The sequence below is a fragment of the Akebia trifoliata genome, chromosome 1, assembly GCF_017979445.1.
Source record: "Akebia trifoliata isolate Shusen 1 chromosome 1, ASM1797944v1, whole genome shotgun sequence".
Taxonomy (NCBI): Eukaryota; Viridiplantae; Streptophyta; class Magnoliopsida; order Ranunculales; family Lardizabalaceae; genus Akebia; species Akebia trifoliata.
This window is the reverse complement of record NC_141375.1, coordinates 26,309,941-26,334,220: the sequence shown is the minus strand read 5'-3', so window position 1 is coordinate 26,334,220 and position 24,280 is coordinate 26,309,941. Positions and strand designations below refer to the sequence as shown.

Sequence of the window (24,280 nt, the reverse complement as noted above, 5' to 3'; positions counted from 1 at the left end):
TTCCACTTGGTTGGTATCTTGTTTTGACTGCTGTCATGGATCCTGTCATACTTTGGTATGCACCCATACAGAATGCTTCAGGTCATCGATGGAGTCCCTTGGAAAGGAACATTGTGGGAAAGTATCTTCTTTTTCCCCCCTTGGCTTTCATTTCATGTTAATAATTACATAGTTCATGCCAATTGTGGGTTCTTTTTCTTGTTGGATCGTATCTTCATGTTCTTCTTCGAATGGTGTGGTGGCCTTGCGAAACATTCGATGATTAAGTTAATAATTCAACTGAGTTTCAATTCAAAATCATGAACATTCTAATATTACTGTTTTATAGTTCCAGATTGTCATGGATTTTGTTGGTAAAAATTATGGCTTTAATTCCGGATCATGTACAACCGTGTCATCCTGACAATTCCACAAAATATCGTACTAGAGCAGTTAAGGAACGTGGGCCAACTTTATAATTCCATGCTTGTTTTATCTTGGGTGACATCAGCTTTATCATTGCTAATGAGCTCCCATCGTCGAAAGGAAAGGAAAGGTACAGATTCCATTTGCTTAGCTTTCGGAATGCTGAGAAATTGAGCAAAGATGGATGGTAGGGATGTTTTTGAGAAGGAAAAGCACGAAGAGTAGAGGTGATTGAGATGAAGGTGGTGGGGGTAGAAGAAAGGAGAAGATGATACTTGAGTTTTGAGATTATAATGACGACATTTATATGACCACCGGCACAGCAAAACCAATAAGGATAAAAGATGCCTTTAAAAAACAAGTATGGGTTTTATTAGAAAAGATGGTATTGGGAGATAATAAGTGTCCCAATGAAGCATGCATTGAACGTTAGCATCCCTTATATATGTGTGTATGTATGAGAAAATGTTTACAAGAATCGGAGGACCGTGTGGAATCTAAACTAAGGTACTCAGACTGGACAGCCACATTGGCCAAATAACACCTTAGCTCTCTAGAATTTTTTGTTTATGTTAGCTTTTAAATAAAATTTATGTAAAAGGATTACTTTTTTGTGAGGATGGTCTCTATTGTGAGGAGATCGTCATCACCAAAAATCAGATCATTCTGAAACTTTAACCCCACTTTACAAGTTGAAGAATCGTGGACCATTAATTATTTGTAACTCACTTTTGATTGAGTCAGAAATTTTAGAATGGACTGATTTTTGGTGAGGATGATCTCCTCATCATTCCAAAACTTTTAACCCGTATTAAAAAATGTTTGATTCTCTTTAGGGCCTCCAAACGCTTCTCTTATATATACAGATAAGCAAATTAAATCTAGAAACACATTGTAAACCTCCCCAAAAGTAGAATAAAGGCCTCCCTTTTTTTTCTTTTTTTTTTTTAAAGAAAAAAGAAAAAAAGATTAGAAAAAAACTCATGACTCATCTTTTAAGGTCTCACAAAGATGCTGTTTCATCTTTTTCAAAAAGAATGAGAGTGGTCTAGTCATCTTTGAAGAGATTCCCATTATGAGAAAGCTATTTCTTTTTCTCTTTTCTTTTGCTCTTTTGATAGGATGTTAGAGGCCTACTCCTTAAAAGGCATTGAAAGACGTTGAAGATATTCATATTTAAGGACGTCAACACTCAACTCAACAGGTCTGTTTCTGTTTGGTTAAGAGTACAATACATTATTTATAAAAATATCAACTACATAATTACAATTTGTTCTACATATGTCAATTAATTTTTTTTCTTTGAAAAAAATTAAAATTCATCTTCTTTATAAGTTGTAATAATAAACTTCATTTTAAAATGCCAAGTTTATACGAAAACTAGAAGTGCTTTATCCAACATATATTAACTTCAAAGAATTAGGAACCCTTAACCCATTTATAATACAAATTAAAAACATCATCGACATTTAAGGAGTTATGTACCACACTTTCAGAATGAAATTTTCTATTTTAATTATTTATATAATAGAACACTTGCTTTGTCTCAAGATTTTATACCCATAAACAATATATCTTAATAATACATCTCCAATTTTATTTTATTTTTTTCTTTTATCCTTTTAATTTGAAATATATTTTCATAATACCCTTATTCTTTTCCCACCTTAACCTTAAAAAGGATGCCCCACAACCATGGTTTTAAAACTCGTCCGAGACCGAGACGTATCGCCCGAGTTAACTCGGTATCAGCGGTGAACGAGACCAACTCACAATGAGTTATGAGACGAACGCGTCTCGTGAGTTATGCGAGTCGTCTCGGACGATATTTTCGCAAAACTCGTCCGAGACAAACGAGATATCCGAGATATTACAGATTTTACATTAACTCGCGAGACAAACGAGTTGTATCGGACGAGATTTTCAAAATCTCGTCCGAGTTAACCGAGACAACCGAGTTTTGTGAAAAAAAAAGTTAAAAATGAAAATTTCTATTTTATTTTTACAAGCAATAGCTATTGAGTGATATTATTACTTTCTTGTGATAAATACTTAAATGTATTTTTGATAATTTGTTTTATTTTTTCTTTAGAAGTTTTTGATGAAAATTTCAGTAGAAATTTATACTAATCTTTAGGAAACATGTGTTTTATTTAATGGGTAGCATTCAATGACTAACTTTTTGGCAAAACATTTTTCAAAACATGAGTTAGAAGTTTTGGAATGGGCTGATTTTTGGTGAGGATGATCTCTATGGTGAGGAGATCATCCTCACAAAAAATCAGCCCATTCCAAAACTTCTAACCCATGTTTACAAGTTGAAAAATCGTGGACCGTCCATTTTTTGTAAACTATTTTTTATGGGGTTAGAAGTTTTGGATTGGGCTGATTTTTGGTGATGATAATCTCCTCACCGTAGAGATCATCTTCACCAAAAATCAGCCCATTCCAAAACTTCTAACTCATGTTTTAAAAAATGTTTTGCCAAAAAATTAGCCATTGAACGGGACCCTTATTTAATTACCTTGAATTTGATTGATAGGTATATTATAATTTTTTTTTAATTTTATATTTTTTGAGGGGTTCATTTTTTTAATAGGAATCAATTCTGAATTTTTCCTGATTTTTTCAGATTTTTTAAATGGTTAAAAACCATTGTTTTAATGTTGAACGAGACGACTCGACGAGACGAGACGTATCGTCCGAGTCAACTCGGTATCAGAGGTGAACGAGACGAGACCAAATACCGAGTTTAAAAACCATGCCCACAACCAACCTTTAATTTATCTATATAATAAAACACAACAATAGATCTTGTGAAATAATAAATTCATTAACCACGGAAGTAATGACGTGAAACGATGAACTGTTTGACGCATTATCTGAACTAGCCATCGTTTGGGTAGTTCAAGTTCCCATTTAACAATTGTGACTCGGAAAATGATCAAGGAGAAGGAGATCCTACAAAAGAGACGCACAAATCTCTGGATTCTTAGGATTTCAATGCAATATGATAGAAAAAAAATTCTATTATCAAGTATTCCCACACTATTTATCCAAATATTGAAGGGGATGATATTAGAAACGTGGAAGATAGAAGTGCCTTCTCTATAAATAGAGGAGAATGGTTATACCAAAACATACGTTATTTTACTCATCAAAACTCTATCAAATCTTGAGTGGGATGTAACTTAATCATCAGAGGTTCTATGTACCAAGGAACAGGGACAATCCAAAGAAGATTTGGCACACGAGTGAACTTAAATTTCGAGGTGATCACAAAATTTATCTCTAAAAATATTATTAATTTATCTCAATCTTTATCTCATGTATGATGATTGTCCTTCTTTATTATTTTTTCTCTTATAATTTTTTTTTTTTAAATACCCCTATAATTTTATATATTCTCTTCCTCTCCCCAACCCCTTTGTCACAGCATGTAAACCTTATAGCTCAGCAAATGGACGACAATCTAGCAAAATCCCACCATACACGTGTCCCATTCGATCATACAGATCGAACGGTTCATTTAGATAAGGGTTGTTGGATGACGCCCACAAATGTCCACGTAAGCTAAGAGCCGCCACGTATACCTCATAAAGTGGGGTCCACCTAATTCAGCTAGGTAATATTCCTTTATCACTGTAGTGTGTGGACCCCATCTCTGATGTATTGGCAGTGCTTTTCCCTTGCGTGCCACACTAGCAAACTGCGTCTATAACTGAACCAGCCCAATATTAGATCATCAGAGTTCCAATCATGGCACGAGTCCACATATATACATCTGATGAACGACTGTGATTTCTTTGTGGTGACCGTGTTATTCTACTGGATCGTAGGTGCTTGATTTTCGAAAACCTAAAATATTGAAAAAACTTTTATTAATCTGATTCACAGCTGAACTACTGAAGTTGGAAACCGAAACTTACCTTTGTCGTTCTTCATCAAATTCGAAGAAAATGTTGGAGACTTGGATCTAGGGTTCCTGATCGAGTTCCTGCATTTAATTTGAGCGTCTAAAATCTAGGGTTAGTGTTTCGAAACTTCACCTCTATTTTTCCCCTTTTTTGAGCTCCTTTGTTTACTGTTTATCTCCTTTAATGGTGCTTTAATTTGCAGTCATCGTGACAAATATTTGATTCGAATTTTAACTGAAGATTTCTGTATTCCTGGCCAGGAGATTGAGATTTGGTTTTCGAAATAGCTTTCGCAAGGATCAAGAGATTAACTTGTCGTCTATCGCAGTAGAGCTCTATTCGTTAATCTCAGGTAATGTTCCTTTCTTCTTCTTCTTCTTCTTCCTAACTATGGAAAAAGGGGCATTTCAGTAATTTACAGTAGTTTTGGAAGAAATATTCTTTAATTCTTGAAGTGCGAGGCTTTCTGCCTTTCTCTATGGGAGTGGAGGGTCCCTTTGATTTTGAGCTCTGGAATCTGGACTCTGGTTCTATCATATTGAGTGGAGATTCTGTAAACCTGGTAGTTGGATTGCAAACTGACTCCGTGAATTCTGTATTGACGCGTGGCATCTAATCATCTATGATTGATGACTAGGACATGTACGTGGCTAGTAGATTTTTTGTCGTGTAGCTATACCTGTCTGTTTGGATAAGATCTGATCATTAAAAAAGGGCTGTGATATTACCACAACCTTGTGTTATAAATACAGATCACAAGTGATTGCCCCCTCCCCCGCCCCCCTTCAAAATTACTTTTGCTAACGCCACCCCAACATGTATGCTAATTCTTTGGTGATTTACATATGAGGTTTTGTTAACATGCGTCCTTCAGGGCACACGTTAAAGTGCAATAACTACACCTTGGGATTCAGTATTTGAGGGTATTTTGAAAATCGAAGATTTTTTAAGGGCAATTTTGGTATACAATCCAATTTCCAAAGTATATTTATTGCATTTTAACGTGTGTCCTTACAAATGAAATGGGGGTAGCCTTAGAAAAGTTGTCCCAAAATATATTATTTAATACTAATATATATATATATATATTCCAAGTGATGGACGTTGCACTTACTTAGTCAAGATCTTTGTTATTTCTTGAGTCATTTTTCTTGGATAGATAAGATTTTTTGGCAAGCAAAAGATGATGGTTGAATTACAAGTAGATGACCTACCCCCGATTACTCTCCAAAAAATAAAAAGATGACCAACTTTTAGAAAACAATTTAGGATTTTATTTATTTATTGAAAGTTGAATATGAGGGCACTTAAGTTATTTTATTAGTTTAAAAGAGAGAGTGTTGGCCTAAGAGGAAATTAATCAATTTGAAAATATAGGGTACATAAATGAGAGGAGGACAATATTTAACCTTTCAATTAAGTAGGAGAGACACATTATGACCTCAAAGAAATGCACGAATTAAATCAAGATTTATGTATCCACACACACACACACACACATATGCAAAGCACTTCAAATTATTTTATCTTTTCATCTGTTGTCATGGATAAAAGAGATTTTATTGAATTTTCTATTCAATAGTCCACTCTTTCCATAAGGGAAAAGGAAACCCAGATATAGTTGAATTGTTGTCTTATATGGGTTAAAAGTTTTCGAATGAACTAATTTTTGGTGATGAGATCATCCTCACCAAAAATCAATTCATTCAGAAATTTATTTTGATTGGGTAAAAAGTTTTTAAATGGGTTGATTTTTGGTGAGGATGATCTTCTCATAATAGAAATTATTCTCACTAAAAATCAACTCATTCTGAAAATTTTAACTTATATAAGATAAAACAACTTGGCTATGGTGTGGGTTGCTCTTATTAATTTGTGGGATACTTTTTATTATTATTTTTTTAATTTATTTATATAAGATAAACATGAGGAGGATATTTAGGTCATTTTCATTAGTCTTTTATAGAGTAAGTAGTTCTATCATCTAATATTTTGACCAAAACGTGAAGGTGCTCGTCTAAATCACGTTTTTAAAATCTGAGGTTCCTGAAGCTTTATTTATTAACACATCAAAATTAGGAAGAAAGTAACTGAAAACATAAAGCATAAGGCATCCAGTTCAAAGATAAAAAGGAAAATTACTTAAAAGGCTCTGACAAAGGAATTTCTTTCTAATTAGTTCATGAATTTTGAGTGCTAACTTGATAGGACATTTAGTAAACTTTTTCTTTCATGATGGTCCGTCATTATTAGTGAACTCACCATTTTTTTGTTTATTGTCAAGTTCATCACTTTTTATTTATTGTCCAATGCTTTTTATTTATTATCGAGTTCATCACTTTTTATTTATTGTCGAGTCAACACTAGAAAATCCACTCATTTTTAATTTTTGAATTTTTTGATTAAAATGCACGAAAAGATCGACTAAAACCTTGAGATAATGACTTATTTAGATGATTTTAATTCAAAAGAATCATTCTTTATTAATTTTCATCTAAAAATAAAAATTAATAATAAAAAAATTCTAAAATTTTTATACATATATAAAATGTTTGATAAATATCTTGCTTCTTCTTTCTTTCTATTTTTTTTTTTTTTCAATTGAGATGACAAAAATCTAAATTTAAAAAATAAATAAATATTATGACTTGAAACGGTTGGTACATTGAATAGTGAGAAAAACGATGAGGTACAGACACCGTTAAAGAAAGAAAAAGTTTAGGATTATTAAGAGACCGTCAAAACTTAGGGGTTATTTAGAAAGAAGCCCCTCCTCCAGGTCCTTTAATTTATTTTCCGCAGATAAAAAGCTAGTGCTGGAAAGTGGAAACTTGAACGTCTCATTTCTGTGAATGCGAATTTGCTGTCACTTCAAACATAAAATGTTGATGTCATATTGTTTTTTGTCTTACCCACTAATCCTATCTGGATCTATGTGGATGCATAATTCACTAGTCTTTTTGTATAGTTCAATTAACTCCATAAATCACCAATCAGGTAAGTTTATCTTGCACCACGTGTAACTTTTTGCTGGTTTTTAATTCTAATTGGATGCCTAGTGACCACATCAAACTCTGGCTCTTCTTTTTTCCTTCTTTAATCATTCACTTTTTTTTTACTTTCCCGCGCAGGCTAAAAAACACAAAACAGATCAAATTGACGAAGAAGACGAACCAGTTCTACTTGGTTCGATGCAATGAGTCTGCGCCAGCGTCCCCAACCGAGACCGGTTCCAGGTCCGAACCGTGGCATCAACGGTTCAATCCCAGGCGCAACCGCAAAGGCATTCAACATCATCCCCATCCACAACCTCCTAGCCGACCACCCTTCACTCCGCTTCCCCGAAGTCCGCGCAGCCGCCGCCGCTCTTCGCGCTGTTGGCGACCTCCGCAAACCCCCATACGTCGTATGGCGCGACGACATGGACCTCCTCGACTGGCTCGGCCTCTTCTTCGGCTTCCAACGTGACAATATCCGAAACCAAAGGGAGCACCTCGTCCTCCACCTCTCCAACGCCCAAATGCGCGTCCAACCTCCTCCCGAGAACATCGACATCCTTGATCTTACCGTCCTCCGTCGTTTCCGCCGCAAACTCCTTTCCAATTACACCTCTTGGTGCTCTTACCTCGGCCGCAAATCCGTAGTCTCTGTCTCTCATCGCCGACTAGCCGATTACCGTCGCGAGCTCCTCTATGTTTCACTCTACCTCCTAATCTGGGGTGAGTCCGCGAATCTTCGCTTCATGCCCGAATGTATTTGCTACATTTTCCATCACATGGCAGTGGAGCTTAATCAAATTCTCGAAGACTACATTGACGAGAACACGGGTCGTCCAATTCTCCCTTGGACCTCCCGTGAAAACGCCTTCTTGAATGATGTTGTTACACCCATTTATCGGATAATTAGTGAAGAAGTCGATAGCAGTCGTAATGGAACTGCCCCTCATTCTGCTTGGAGGAATTACGACGATATGAATGAGTATTTCTGGAGTCGCCGATGTTTTCAGAGACTCAAGTGGCCAATTGACGTTGGAAGTAAGTATTTTGTGAGGAAAAAAAAGGGCAAAGGTGTGGGTAAGACTGGGTTCGTCGAGCAGAGATCGTTTTGGAATTTGTTTCGGAGTTTCGATCGACTATGGGTGCTACACATATTGTTCTTTCAAGCTGCTATCATTGTTGCTTGGGATGGTAAATCCGTTCCATGGTGGTCATTAGAGAGTCGTGATGTACAGGTTCGGGTTCTCACCGTGTTCATAACATGGGCGAGTCTTCGATTGCTTCAGGCGGTGCTCGATGCAGGTACCCAATACAGTTTGGTTACAAGGGAGACAATTTGGCTTGGTGTGAGGATGGTACTCAAGGGCGTTGTTGCCACAGGGTGGATCATTGCTTTTGGTGTCCTCTACGGAAGGATTTGGTACCAACGGAACTACGATGGTGGGTGGTCTGATGAAGCGGACCGTAGGCTGGTGAATTTCCTTGAGGCCGCAGGCCTGTTTATCCTACCGGAGGTTCTTGCATTGTGTCTCTTCATTCTCCCTTGGATTCGAAACTTCCTCGAGGAGACCAATTGGAGGATATTTTATGCTTTGACATGGTGGTTCCAGACCCGGATCTTTGTCGGCCGTGGTCTTCGTGAAGGGCTTATGGACAATATAAAGTACACACTGTTCTGGATTCTGATTCTTGCCACAAAGTTCACCTTCAGTTACTTCCTCCAAATTAAGCCTATGGTTGAACCTACGAAGGCCGTTTTGGATCTCAATGTCATACATTACAATTGGCACGAGTTCTTCAACAACACCAACAGATTGGTGGTTGGGCTGTTGTGGTTTCCAGTGGTTCTGATATATCTAATGGATTTGCAGATTTGGTACTCAATCTTCTCCTCTTTTGTTGGGTCATTGGTTGGGTTGTTCTCGCATTTGGGAGAGATTCGTAACATCCAACAATTGAGGCTTAGGTTCCAGTTTTTTGCAAGTGCAATGCAGTTTAATCTCATGCCGGAGGAACAGCTGTTCAAGGAGATGGGAACATTGAAGAGCAAGTTTAATGATGCAATGTACCGATTGAAACTTCGGTATGGGCTCGGACGACCCTACAAGAAGCTCGAATCAAACCAAGTGGAGGCAAACAAGTTTTCCTTGATATGGAATGAAATTATTCTGACATTCAGAGAGGAAGATATTATTAGCGATCGTGAGGTGGAGCTCTTGGAGCTACCGCAGAATTATTGGAACATTAGGGTTATCCAATGGCCATGTGTATTGGTGTCCAATGAGTTGTTGTGTGCTCTCAGCCAAGCAACGGAGATGGCGGATGCGTCTGACAAGGCACTTTGGTCGAAGATCTCAAAGAATGAGTACAGGCGGTGCGCTGTTATTGAAGCTTACGATAGCATCAAGTATTTGCTCCTTGAGATCATCAAAGATCGCACGGAGGAGCATTCGATAGTTACAAACTTGTTCCTCGAGATTGATGATGCCATTCAGTTTGAGAAGTTCACACAGACGTACAATATGACTGTGCTGCCACAAATCCATACCAAGTTGATGTCTCTGTTTGAGCTCCTCAACAAGCCACAGAAAGATTTGAGCAGAATGGTGAATGAATTGCAGGCCTTGTACGAAATCTTGATTAGGGTTTTCCCAAAGAGGAGGAGGACCATTGAGCAGCTGAAGAAGGACCGTTTGGTGGCTCTGAGGCCCGCATCCAAAGAAGAGCTACTCTTTGAGAATGCTATCGAGGTTCCCGGCGAAGAGAATGTTTTCTTCTATCGTCACGTGCGACGTCTTTTGACGATTCTCAGCTCTAGAGAATCTATGTACAAGGTTCCAATAAATCTTGAAGCAAAAAGACGTATTGCTTTCTTTAGCAATTCCTTGTTTATGAACATGCCGCGTGCTCCCCAAGTTGAGAAAATGATGGCTTTTAGCGTTCTGACTCCATACTACAATGAAGAAGTCATATATAGTAGAGAACAGTTGTGGAAATTGAATGAAGACGGCATCTCTACCCTGTTTTATTTGCAGAAGATATATGAAGACGAATGGAAGAATTTCCTTGAGCGGATGCGGAAAGAGGGTATGGAGAATGAAGATGATATATGGACGATCAAGTTGAAGGATCTCCGTCTTTGGGCATCATACCGAGGCCAGACGCTTTCTCGTACAGTAAGGGGGATGATGTATTACTATAAGGCTCTCAAGATGCTGGCTTACCTTGATTCTGCATCGGAGGTGGACATCAGGGAAGGATCACAAGAACTTGCTTCTGGTCGTTCAATGAGGCGAGACAGTGGTGGTTTAGATGGTCTGGGGTCGGGTAGGTTACAATCTTCGGAAAGTCTGAGAAGTGAAGGTAGTGGTGTGAGTCTGTTATTCAAGGGCCATGAGTATGGGACCGCTCTGATGAAATACACATATGTGGTCGCATGCCAGATCTATGGGACACAAAAGGCCAATAAAGACCCACGAGCCGAAGATATTTTGTATCTAATGAAGAACAATGAAGCCCTTCGAGTTGCCTACGTCGACGAGGTTCCAATGGGTAGGGATTCTGTGGAGTATTACTCGGTTCTTGTGAAGTATGATCAGCAGTCACAAAAGGAGGTAGAGATCTATAGGGTCAGGTTGCCTGGTCCCTTGAAGCTTGGGGAGGGCAAACCGGAGAATCAGAATCAAGCCATTATCTTCACTCGAGGTGATGCAGTTCAGACCATTGACATGAACCAGGACAACTATTTTGAGGAGGCACTCAAGATGCGGAATCTACTGGAGGAATACAGGATCTCTCATGGTATCCGGAAACCCACTATCTTGGGAGTTCGTGAACATGTTTTCACTGGTTCTGTCTCCTCACTCGCTTGGTTCATGTCTGCTCAGGAGACTAGTTTTGTCACCCTGGGACAACGTGTTTTGGCAAACCCACTGAAGATTAGAATGCATTATGGCCACCCGGATGTGTTTGATAGGTTCTGGTTTTTGACACGTGGCGGGATTAGCAAGGCTTCCAGAGTGATCAACATAAGTGAGGACATATTTGCTGGCTTCAACTGCACATTGCGAGGTGGTACCGTAACACACCATGAATACATCCAGGTTGGTAAGGGAAGAGATGTTGGGTTTAATCAGATATCCATGTTTGAGGCCAAAGTTGCTAGTGGAAACGGTGAGCAGGTTTTGAGCAGGGATGTCTATCGATTGGGTCACAGGCTTGACTTCTTCCGGATGATGTCATTCTTCTACACAACGGTGGGGTTCTTTTTTAACACGATGATGGTGATCCTTACTGTTTATGCTTTTGTGTGGGGCCACCTGTATATGGCTCTCAGTGGCTTTGAGAAAGCCATGAAGACTGCTATCAACAGCAAAGCGTTTGGAGCGATCCTGAATCAGCAGTTTATCATCCAACTTGGTCTGTTCACCGCCCTTCCAATGATTGTTGAAAATTCTATTGAGCATGGTTTCCTTCCTGCAATCTGGGATTTCTTGACAATGCAGCTCCAGCTTTCATCCGTGTTTTACACATTCTCGATGGGAACTCGTACCCATTACTTTGGCCGAACCATTCTTCACGGTGGTGCAAAGTACCGGGCCACCGGGCGTGGTTTTGTTGTGCAGCACAAGAGCTTTGCTGAGAACTATCGACTCTATGCTCGTAGCCACTTTGTGAAGGCAATTGAGCTTGGGGTGATACTAATAGTTTATGCTGCACACAGCCCCATAGCCAAGGATACTTTTGTTTACATAGCCATGACGATCTCGAGTTGGTTCTTGATAGTGTCATGGATCTTGGCTCCCTTTGTGTTCAATCCTTCTGGCTTTGATTGGTTGAAGACCGTATATGATTTCGATGATTTCATGAACTGGATATGGTATAGTGGTGGGGTGTTCACAAAAGCAGATCAGAGTTGGGAAACCTGGTGGTATGAGGAACAGGACCATCTTAGGACAACCGGTCTTTGGGGAAAGTTGTTGGAGATAATTCTAGATCTCCGTTTCTTCTTTTTCCAGTATGGGATTGTATACCAGCTTGGGATTGCCAATGGAAACACCAGTATTACTGTTTACTTGCTTTCTTGGATTTACGTGGTTGTCGCTTTTATGATTTATGTGACAATAGCGTATGCCACTGATAAATATGCTGCAAAAGAACATATCTACTATCGGTTGATTCAGTGCTGTGTAATTGTGACTACAGTACTTGTGATTATTATTTTGCTCAAGTTTACCCCGTTCAAACCTGTCGATCTCCTAACAGGCATGTTGGCATTTATCCCAACTGGCTGGGGCCTAATATGCATTGCCCAGGTACTCAGGCCCTTTCTGCAGTCCACTATGGCATGGGACACTTTGGTTTCATTGGCTCGGGTGTATGATATAATCTTTGGAGTGACAGTTATGGCACCTGTGGCTTTTCTATCATGGATGCCTGGATTCCAGTCAATGCAGACAAGGATCCTCTTCAATGAGGCATTCAGCAGGGGCCTGCAGATATCTCGCATTCTAACGGGCAAAAAATCTAATGTGGAAGTATGATTTGAGGTAAAACATTCATTTGATTCTTCTATAGAATCTTGATTTTTGAAGTAATATTTTTTCTATATTTTTTGTGCTAACTTGCATGTTTAAGTGGGCTAAAGTATAATGTGGTTAGTAGCTGCAATTTTGCTTCTGAATCATGCAACTGAGTTAATCTTCACAATATCAATTGGGATCTGTAACTCGTGAAAAATGACCCATACTAAAACATGCAATCCTGACCATTAAAACGCAAAATCCAACAGACAGGATTTGTCCTAGGAATAAGTGATGTATCTTCGAGATACATGATTTATCCCGACCATTGGATTTCATGTTTTTAACAGTTGGGATCGCGCGTTTTATTATGGATCAGTGTCCAATTGAGCTGTGGCACCCATCCTTGACTCCTTTCTGCTGTTTAGATTGTTGATTATTTTCAGATTCCATCCTAAAACCAATTGGTATCAAGTGGAGTGGCCTAACTGATATTTAACCCACAGAAACCTGAGTCATTAACCGATGTGGGACTTAACACTCACCCACACGTCCAGGCTGAACTGAAATAGAACAAAGACCTGGCACTTGGACAGATGGACTAACAGACAGGCCTACAGACAACAGATGACCCATGGGCTCTGATACCTTGTCAGATTCCATCCTAAAACCAATTGGTATCAAGTGGAGTGGCCCAACAGATATTTAACCCACAGAAACCCTGAGTCATTAACCGACGTGGGACTTAACAATTATGATTGTTTTTTTGTTGTAACCTGTAAGTACACATTCAATCTGTATTTTAAGCTTATGCTGGAGTTTTTGTTGATATTGCCTGTTGCTTTTAATGCTCGTGATTGTGACATAAGAACTTATCAATATGCTTATACTAGTTTCTTTATATTCATAATTCATCACCATCTTCGTCTATGCTTTAATCCAAGTATTGGGGTTTGGAATCATCATCTAATCTCCTTCAGAATTATTTGCTTTTAATTGTTAATATCCATCTCTTAAGTGGAATGATTTAGATGGTTATGAATTGGAAGGGAATTCTGATAATATGAAAGAAAAAAAAAAAGAAAGGAAAAATCAATCATGGCTTGACTGATTATAAAACATGAAGACTACTACTTGTCTTGTGGTCATTGTCATGCGGGGATGGAAAATGTGTCAACTGTCAAGTATGAAGACCATGGTGCAGGCAATTTTTATGGATGTGCTGTGTGGCAGTGTGTAAATTAATGCCACATTGGCTGCTACACAGCTGAATTGTTTCAGTTTCAATGTATAATATTACGTTTTTTTGTGACTCGTATGGGTCATAGAGAAGTGTATGTCAGGAGCGCCTTACAGAGTTAGGTTCATCTCATCTTTGTTCTGTCACCATTGATTTGTTTTGTTGGCTGAGTTGTACTCCTAAGCTATATTTATCATCTTGCTAACATTCTCCTTCAAAAGAACTAATAGTTGCGACAAATCCCTTCCTGTTCTCTGGCTTCACTCTACTTGGATGTCTGGATCTTTTTTTCCCCCCCAAAGTTAGCTTGGTTTTTGTTTCCTTTATCCCCTAGAAACCGAACAGGATTTAATTTGTCACCTCAGAAGACATGTAGGGGCTAATGAGAGGTGTTAGTTTTATGAATCTGTTGATGGTTCATCTATGAATTACTGAACTTCACAGAGAAGTTTTTGGATTGAGGATTTGGAGTCAGACTGCTGGTTTGCATCAATTTGTTTCTTTGTTCATTTGCTTGAATCAAATAACTCTCTTGTTTAACCTTCTTGGGAATTTAGCAATGTGTTGTTTCCTGCTCTCCATATTAAAGAATTAATTACAATTCTATTGTGTTCACCTCATCTTCTAAAGCGCAATAGATCACATGGAAAGAACCTTCTTTCCCCAGTATTGGATCTGAACCTACAGAGCACATTTGATCTTCTGCTTTATATTATATTTCAATCTCCTGTTGCTATAAACATGTCAATAATCAACCCGACTCTTTTAAGGACGCCTCCCATACTGGTTGGAACTTCTGCCCTAACGCTTGTGTTTTGATTGAGAGAGATGGAAAGAAGAGAAGAGTAAATAAATGAGTTTCTCTCCAGGTCTCTTGTTTGGATTGTTAAGTGGGAGAGAGAACAACTTTCTTTCTCTCCAAAAGTGGAGAGATTTGGAGAGAAACTGAGAGAAGCTCTGTTAAAAATCTACCCCTAGCTCTCTTTTAAGACATTATAAAATTCCAAAGTTGTCCCAATTTCTCTCCTGTCAATCCAAACATGGTGGAGAGAAACTGAGTTTCTCTTCTCTCCACTTCTCTCAACCCAGACAAAGTGTAAGTGTTGCTCCCTCTCCGACTTGAATCCCATTCTGGCTCCTGCTTCCCAAAATAATTCTATTAAAATTGGTTTGCAACTGTCTCCCCCTCTCCCACACCCGAGTCCCCTCCATCATCTAATCCCACTTTGTGCAATAAAGGGCTTGACTGGACTGTGTATAGCTTATATCTGTCAAAGTGTGTCATTGTTCTTTCTCAAGCGAGCTTTAATTGATTTTCAAGTGCTAGCCAAATTCAGGACTCTTCGCAATTTCTTTTCTTGCCTTGATCATGAACCTTGCCAACTTTCCATTTTTTGATAACTGGTATTGTTACTTTCTTAAAGATCCAAGTGAAAAAGCTAATTGGAAGTGCCCTTTGATCTCAGCACTTCTGTCAGAATAACCTTCTCAACATTAAGGATAAAAACTCCAGCACCATATACAAAAGTGCCTTCTCTACATAATTAAACAGAGACTCTCCGATCTCTTTGGCTACACATCATACAGATTTTGGGTATTTTAGACAGGAGTAAAAAAAACTTGGTTTACAATGAGGTTATAGAGACACTGTCAATGGTTTAGAAGCTCAAGCTGGAGATCCGTCTTAGGAAAATTCAATAATCTCCCATTAGGTTTTACAGGAAAAACGACATGCTGGCAAAATTGGAAGAAGTAAACAGGAGAGGCCATCTAAGCATCGTATTAATGAAAAGTACTATGCCACTTAAAAGTGGGTTTGTAGTTGTACCACCTGAAACAGGGTTTAGTACAATTTATTCCCAAAACTCATAAGAAAAGACACAACTCCTTTAGTATACTTGTTCTCCAGTTATATAGGGACTTTGTTTGTCCATGTTTCCTTCCCAAGTATGAATAGAGGATTCTACCTTCTTATTCTATGTGATTTATGACCTCTGAATGTATATAAAGTTGTGTTTCCATTTTGATTACGTATGATACTTCAAAAGTGGTTGACGAATTTTATATGAACACTCAGATATGTATGGATGTATTTATTGCTTTATGCTAATGCCATTTTAATTACTGATTAAGATTTCATTCTGCAGGTATTGAAATGGACCATGTCGGAAATTAGCATTAACAGATCTTGTGTGTAATATGTTAGCGGCCATAGGGTTTTTGTTTCCATCTTTAAGCTGGGAGGGGGTTGGATTTCTGATTGATTCATCATCATCTTCAGCTTCACTTATAACAATGTAATTAATCGATTTTGTGCATGTAGCTTTGTCTCTAAGGTTATTGTTCCAAGCACACTTTGTAATTAATTATCAGTAGTAGATGGGGTTTCCCTTGAGAATTCAGTTTTTCCTTAGAAGCTCTACCTTCCTTCATGCCGTTGTCTGCAGTATTTGCAGGTGTTTTGGCTCCTAGCAAACATATATCATGAAACTTAAGGCTTTTCATGTAGACATTCTTTCCTAAGCCTATCTTTGTTGGCTCCTATTCAAAAGGCTGTGGAGGGTATTTTGGGAATGAAATGTCAAGTGGGTATATTTTGAAAAAAATAAATAAGGTGGTTGTGACACACACCACTCTAGGTTTTAGTGAATATTTGAGATTCTCTCAGTTGGGAAATGTTGGAAAATCAGAAAATTTCAGCAATCTTGATTTCTACAAGCCTGCAATAGCTAGAATGCAGAAATATATATATATCAACGTTCAATGGTCAACAACAGAAGATGATTTTGGGATTTAGTAAGAAGTTAAAGATGTGGCATGTAGTAAGTCATTTTCTGTTAGTCTCTCATAAAAGACCTAGTTCAAAGTGTGGTCCATCATCTGTGCTTGGATCGGGTTGAAGTAAATACACATAAGAATTAAAAGACAATTTCTATGGAAAAATAAAATCCATTCCTTCCCTCATCATAAAGGATCAAATAACCTCAAAGCAGTCAAAAGTATGGGGATGTCGCTTCCAAACAGGACATAAGGATTTGCAATTAGTCCGGTATATCATGGGTTGGGATTGATCCGAATCTAAGCACACTTGGATTGGGTTACCAGGTCGACTAACTCTAACCTGACCCGCAAGGTAGTATATGCATTTTTCCTGAAGTCCCATTGAAAATCATAATTCCTAAGAAATGTGCCATTATCTGATTATGATAGCTTTCTTTTCCTTCCAAAGTAGCTTCTCTCACACTTTTAAAATTTTTTTTATAATGGGGTGTCCGAACTTACGGACGATCAAGGTGATCGGATGAGCCAGGGCCGAAGCCAAGGCAAATTGACCCTTCCCTTGGGACACGTGGAACGTCCACACATCACACGCCTTAAGTAAGTGAGGGAGAGCCCTTACGGGTGGCCCCGAGAGAATATTGCTTATCTTGAGTATTGAACACATAACCTATGATCTCTTATCACTTATTGGATCCAAAACTACCATTGAACCATCCCCTTGGGTTGCTTCTCTCACCCTTGGATAAAGTTGTTTTTCCACCCCACTCATAGGAGAATATGCTCCATATGTTATTCGGTCATGATCATCCCCCACTCCTAAAACTAAAGTCCAAATATCTTTTAAACAAATTTTTTCAGATGAAATCAAATTGAGAATCCTTTTCCGTGATTATTTAGCCAAAGAATTCATATTATTATCTTGAAAACGAACACCCTTCAATCATACAAACCCTTGGTTCCAATTATTTCTTGAAGTATAATAAAAGAACCAAACTCACTTGCCAATTAGTCCTCCTCATGAGTTATGACTATACATATATCCAATCAAATAGGCCCACTTCTTGAATAGGACGTCATCTAAGGATCAAACTTGATATATATATATATATATATATGGGGACGGTTCGACGGACGTCCTCAAAACCGAATGAGAAACTGATGCTTCTCATGCGTTAGATTTTTCGAAAGTAACGGCTGAAACGCGTTCTCACGTCTCGTCCAAATTAAAAACAGAGTTTTAGATATTTAAAAAAAACTCCCTCAGATTTTTTTTCTTTTTTTTGTGTTACTCATTGTTTCTATTAACTAACATATTCTCTCTCTTCTCTCGACAAAACGACTGAAGACCTGAGCTCTCTCTCTCGACTCTCGACAGAAATTCCAACTGATTGGAACTCTTGGTTCTACCCAACACTTCATTTTTCTCTCAATAGAAAGACCCAGATATTAGTTTTCTTAAAAATCCCATTTTTATTCTAAATTCATTCTAAGTGACTCTCTCTCACACACATACATACAGAGTAAAAGGGTGTGAAAATATATATTTTTTTTTCTTTAATAGGTTATTCTTGTTTTGTAGTGAGAATATAATTTGTATGAATCTAGGATTTGAAATGCTAAGGAAGAGATCAAGAACAATGGCCTGTAAACAATCTTTAATGGCTGGCAATGGGTTTATCCCATCTCCCACCACCAAATACACAAAACCCACTTTCTTCAATTCTCCTAGGTTGTTTACTGGTTTCTCTTCAAAGATTTTCTCTGAAACTGAAGCAATGATGAGCCCTACCTCAATCCTAGATATTAAACCCTTCTCTAGTTTTAAAAACCCACTTGCCTCAGATAGAAAAACTACTACTAAATCATCCCCAGAACCTTGTTTAATGAAGAAACTTGATTCAAGAGGTGTTGGTCTTGGTATTGTTGATGTTCTAATTGATGAAGAATTCAATCAGAAATTATCCAAATCTGATAGTAGAATGGTTCTGTTTGGATCACAGCTTAAGATTCAAATCCCTCCCCTATCACCATCTCTTAATTCTCCTACTGAATCCCTAAAATCTCTATCCAATTCCAATCTCAAAACCCGTAATTCTCTGTCTTCAACGAAAAAATCTCATTTTTGGTCTGCGAATTCTGGTCTTGAAACACCAAGCTCACCTCGGGTTTTTACGGGGTGTCTCTCCGTTAGCAAGATATCGAGAGAGAGAGCTCAGGTTTTCAGTCGTTCTGTCGAGAGAGAGAGAGAGAGAGAGAGAATATGTTAGTTAATAGAAATAGTGAATAACAAAAAAAAGAAAAAAAAACTGAGGGAGTTTTTTTTAAATATCTAAAACTCTGTTTTTAATTGGACGAGACGTGAGAACGCGTCTCAGCCGTTGCTTTCGAAAAATCTAACGCATGAGAAGCATTGGTTTCTCAATCGGTTTTGAGGACGTCCGTCGAACCGTCCCCTATATATATATATATATATATATATATATATATATATATATATATGATCTTTTTTAAGTCTTAACCGACTGACGTGCTAGGAAAGTAAGGAGGGGTGCTTATGTCACAATCTTATCAAAATGGTAAACCATCAAATGTGAAGTTGATGTAAGATAGTCAACAAATCCAAGGGCTAAGATTCCTTGTGTATGTTAACTAAGTTAAAACGATAGTTACCACATCATTACCCATTAGTAAAAATACAAATGGAATCCTGTCCTATGTGTTAATTAATGTGTCAAGAGATTATTGTCCTTTAGCATAAGAACCATAAATAGGGTTGAAGAAAGTGAGAGAGAGTTGGTTTGGTTTGGCATCTTGTTCAAAGGTGATGATATTGTTTAATTTATTGAGTCTACTTAGCTTTTTTATATATATATTTATTATAGTTAGGCTATATATGTAGGAGGTTAGACCCCCCATTGAGATCAGAACCTCATCACGTGAACCACTCGTGTATGTAAGTCTGTTGAACGTTATGGAATCTAGCTTTGTTTTAATTAGAGAGATCGAGAGAGAGAGAGAGTAGTGTGTTGATGTGTGCCCACTCTATATAAAGGGCCACAACTTTAAGTTATTTGGCTCTTTGTTTCAGTAATTTAGTTACTAACACCTGGAGAGAGCATCTATGTGTCCATATTTAAAGCGCTCCACCACACCCACAGAAAAAAACTAGATCAGATTGAGAGAGAGAGAGAGAGAAGAAGAAGAAGAATGAAGAGCATGATAGGAGAAGTTGTTCTTAACATCCCAGCTCAGAAAGCATGGGAAATGTATACAGATAATGAAATAATCAGCAAAATTAATCCTGACATGCTTGCTGGTGCAGAATATATTGAAGGTGATGGCAGTCCTGGTAGTCTAAGACTCTTCAAGCTTGGCCCAGGTCAATTCTTACCTAATTAATTAAACACCTGTGTGTGTGTGTGTGTGTGTGTGTGTTTTGTGTCTTGTGTGTTATATAAATAAAATGGGTCTTATATATTTAGGAGGAATTTGCATGGTTTCAGACCAAGTACAGTAGATGCATGAGAGATGGTGACTCCAAAGTCCAAAGAGTCCTCCGTCCAAACATGATAAAGTGGTTGAAAATGATGTGAGCATCATCAGGTGTCAGAGGGATTGACCAAATTGGATGGTGATGCATGCTTGCAGCACCATCATATTCTGGTGATTCCATCCAACACTGGAAAATTTTGCCCTCTTATATAACTCTGCTCATATTGGAGGGAAGAAAATTATTATTATTTTTAATTCACCTCCCCGTATAGTAAAAATATTTTATATGCCTCCTTAAAGTTTTAGAAAAATTATGTTATATTCTTTAACTTCCTTTGATCTTCACCTGGTCAATGGAAGAGTTCCTGTCTTTCTTATAAATAGAGATTTTAGTTGTAGAGTCTTTGCAATATCTTTTAACCCACTTAATTATTAATCGGATTCGATCAATCAAGATATAACTGTGATATCATCCTTAAGAGATTTATGATGAAGATCGACCATCATCTTCCTTAGGATTGTTTTTAGGAGTATCACTTTGGCCGATTGAAAATAATGGAAGATTTAATGGATTAGGTCACTTTTCTATGGGGCAAAGGGTAAGGCTTGTCTCATATTGAGTTAAGGGTATTTTGAAAATTTACCTGACCCAAACCGATCCATTTAATTATTGTGTCGAAGTCTAGAGCTAAACGCATAATCAATGAACATGACACGATTCAAATAAAAAAGGCCTTTAGAAGGGGGTAATTTCTTAAAAATCCCTTAAATATTTGTTGATATTTGAGATACCTCCTATGTTTCATGATCTAAAGTGATCACGGCACGATTCAAATGAAAAAGCCTTTAGAAGGGGGTAAGTTATTAAAAATCCCTTAATTATTTATTGATATTTGGGATACCTGTCATGTTTCATGATTTAAATGAATTGTATATGGGACACAATAATTAAATGGGTTGATGCCCGTAACCTAAACACAACCCCTTTAATAAACTAGTTAGACAAGTTGATACAATTACGACCCAAACACAATTAAGCTTAATCCAAACCTGCCAACTTTGTGGCATGTTCGTTAGTCACGTTAATAATTGTCACCCTATTTTTTCAATCTCAATTTTTTGGCCTATTTTGTGGATTTGTTTGAAGAAAAATGAGGGTAATCTTTTTTTTTTCTATACATTTTTTTTTTATAAGTATAATTTTATTATTAGGGGAAAAAAATAAAATATTATACCTCTAATCTCAAGGTAAAGAATTGTAACTCCTTAAAAAGGGAGAAGAAGGATTTTTGGAGAAAAAGTAAATCTATGATTTTCAGTGTTTGAGTTTCGTTCGGCACTCATTGCCTTGTCTCTCTCCTTATAAGCTTTTGGGCCTCTCCACTCATTGCCAAATGGTTTTGAGTAGGACCCCCCAAATTTATCATGTCATTTGAACGTGCCTTTCTCTTCTCCACATCACCTAGTTCATGTCTCCACATGCTTTGGCCCAATCCTGCTCACACATGCAGGGGCATGTTGAGTTTTGTCTCACATCGAACACTCATTGCCTTGTCTCTCTCTTTATAAGTTCCTGGGCCTCTCCACTCATTGCCAATTGGTTTTGAGTTGGATCCCCAAATTTATCATTCGGCAAGAGATTATAAATATGAGGGTATTTTGATCATTTTTGTTAATTTCATATAGAAGAACATGTTCAAGACGTATGTCATCATTTTGAAAACAAGGGTATCTCTAATATTCACCAAAATCCATTAGATAAGTCTAAATTATCCATAATTTCTCAAAGAAACTCTAAACAAAAGTGATAGATTAATGATTTTTTTTAAAACTTTTTTGGGTTTAATCTATGTAGCTGTATGTGGTTACGTGAAAGAATCGACAGAGAAGATTGAGAAGGTGGAGGCTGGAAGGTCTGTAACATATCGGGTGATTGGAGGCGAGCTCAGGAACATGTATGATCCCTATAGGGTCACCTTCTCATTTCTTCCTGTGGCCGGAAGTGAGGAGAAGTGTATTGCCGAATGGAAAGCTGATTTTGAACCATTATTGCCTATCACACCTCCTCCGGAGAAGGCCAGGGATGCTGCTCTTGGATTCCTCAAGTCGTTCGAGAAATTTGAACTATGCCGCTAAATGTTTAAGTGTGCCCAGCAACGCTAATGGTGTGTGCATCCGCAGTAATCTAAGACTCTTAAGCTAATATGTTGTGCATTTAGAAATATGTGTGATATGTAGCTTTGATACAGTGGGTGTATCAGAAGCTAATACATTATGATGTGTGGTATTATGGGCTTTGAATTATAATAGTTTTATTATAATGTCTCTCTGAGTTTAAACTGGGATAATCATATTCTCGATCGGGATCACAGAATTCGATTATAACAATTATGACAGTTGATTTAAACTGTTCTTTTAGGTAACTGATGCATACTCCAACAGCATTTCATCACTAGCAGGGTTGGAAAGAACGATAGGTATGAGCTTCCTTGAAAGTAAACAAGTGTTCAAAGGAGTGTTTTTTGAGGATTTTTTGGTACGGTGGGAGAACGCTTGTACCATTATAGCTCCCTAGTTTTCTTTCCCCTGTTTTTGTTGGTCTTGTTTGATGTTTTTCTTTCCCCCTCAAAACCCATTCCAAAAAATCACTGCACTCAACAACTAGTTAAAATGAATGTGCAAGTTGAAGTCTCTATGGGAATTGGAGGAAAAAATAAAAAATGCCGTGAATCTTTAAGTATTTATGCATAAAATCATCATCAAAGCCTTATCCCAAGTCGTGGGGAGTCTACTTTTATAGAAAATCGCCCATATTACAAGTACTTTATTGGAGCTCATAAGTCTATTATTTTTAATGTCTCCTAGGAATAAAGCTCCTAACAAGATCTTGCCTGAGAATACCATTACTATGGATTGGATTGATTATAGCCAACCAATGAAGGTTCGATTATATATATATATATATATACACACGAAGATTTGCACAGATGAAAGAAAAGATCTGAACCCATTGCATTGGTTCTAAAGACATGTATCGTTCCCAGTTATTTGTCCTAGTCTTTATTGATTTGCACTGTGGAATAGCAGGGCAGATGGAGGCAAGCAAGTAATATGAACATGAATTAATCAAAAGATTCTGACAAAATGAAAGCCTGTTTAAAAAAAAAAAAAAATCAATAGGTAAAGAGAATATTAGATTAAAAAGGAAGGGAGGTCAAGGTGAGCAACCTGAAAGAGTACATTTGGGAGGATCATTGGTGCGGAGATATTCCACTCAAAGACCAATTCCCAGAAGGGCTGCCAGGCTGTCTCTAATTCTTGAAGGTAGAAGCGAATGCAAGAGATTGGGACTTCGGTTTCAGAAGAGCCCTCAATGACTGGGAAGTTATATAATGTGAGCAATTTGGTTTAGGAGATTGAGGACACAGTGGTTCATGAGGAGGAAGACGATGGGGATTTGTGCCTTTGGGAAGACTCTAGAGATGGGAAGTTCTCAGTTTCGTCTATGTATAATATGTTGATTTGCGAACCAGATCGGGATGTTATTGATCCTTTCATGTGGAGTGGGAAGATCCTTTCAAAGCTGTGTGTTTAATTGGGTAGGCTAACAACATTGGATCAGATTAGCAAAAGAGGTTTCTCAGTGCCAACTTTTTGTTGTTTATGCAGAGAAGATGGGGGAGTCGGCAAACCACATTTTACTGCACTGCCTCTTGGCCCGTTCAGTTTGGTCCCATTTTCTATCCTTGTTTGGGTTGGAAAGGTGCTTTCCTTCTTCAGTCAGATTGCTGTTCCAGTCTTGGGTATCCTGGGGCAACGCCTATAGAAGATCGAAACATATTCTTTGTAATTTTCTTCCCTTTACAGTCAGTTGGTGTCTTTGGAAGGACAGGAATAGTTGGATTTTTTAGAACAAAGGATCCCCCA

At 37.9% G+C, this 24,280-nt stretch overlaps 2 protein-coding genes, 1 non-coding gene and 1 pseudogene across 5 annotated transcripts; all 4 read left to right on the top strand.

The window, feature by feature from the left end:
• The first annotated feature begins 4,156 nt into the window (after nucleotides 1–4,156).
• LOC147411289 (callose synthase 12 pseudogene) lies at nucleotides 4,157–16,487 on the top strand (annotated as a pseudogene). 2 transcript variants are annotated; one of them, XR_015179582.1, is made up of 4 exons: nucleotides 4,157–4,433; nucleotides 4,583–4,674; nucleotides 7,454–12,867; nucleotides 13,347–16,195. The product of XR_015179582.1 is annotated as a callose synthase 12 pseudogene, transcript variant X2 (transcript). The 2 variants fall into 2 exon arrangements; XR_015179581.1 differs by lacking the exon at nucleotides 13,347–16,195 and adding an exon at nucleotides 16,228–16,487 and having other exon boundaries at nucleotides 4,158–4,433.
• Nucleotides 10,493–10,573, top strand: LOC147411290 (small nucleolar RNA J33). The gene has a single exon (XR_015182841.1). It is a non-coding gene; the product is annotated as a small nucleolar RNA J33 (small nucleolar RNA).
• Nucleotides 16,488–18,444: 1,957 nt separating the features above from the next.
• Nucleotides 18,445–19,128, top strand: LOC147411288 (FCS-Like Zinc finger 8-like). Its single transcript, XM_086432007.1, has one exon. It carries the CDS (start codon nucleotides 18,457–18,459, stop codon nucleotides 19,126–19,128), a length of 672 nt encoding a protein of 223 aa, XP_086288133.1. The 5' UTR covers nucleotides 18,445–18,456.
• A 673-nt stretch (nucleotides 19,129–19,801) lies between these two features.
• On the top strand, nucleotides 19,802–22,678 carry LOC147411287 (MLP-like protein 423). The gene is made up of 2 exons (XM_086446762.1): nucleotides 19,802–20,240; nucleotides 22,209–22,678. Exons 1-2 carry the CDS (start codon nucleotides 20,069–20,071, stop codon nucleotides 22,487–22,489), a joined length of 453 nt encoding a protein of 150 aa, XP_086302888.1. The 5' UTR covers nucleotides 19,802–20,068; the 3' UTR covers nucleotides 22,490–22,678.
• Nucleotides 22,679–24,280: the final 1,602 nt, after the last annotated feature.

Coding starts and splice junctions, on each gene's coding strand:
- LOC147411288 (XM_086432007.1), top strand. CDS start 18,457: ATGAATCTAGGATTTGAAATGCTAAGGAAGAGATCAAGAACAATGGCC.
- LOC147411287 (XM_086446762.1), top strand. CDS start 20,069: ATGAAGAGCATGATAGGAGAAGTTGTTCTTAACATCCCAGCTCAGAAA. Junction 20,241..22,208: donor ACTCTTCAAGCTTGGCCCAG/GTCAATTCTTAC, acceptor TAATCTATGTAG/CTGTATGTGGTTACGTGAAA.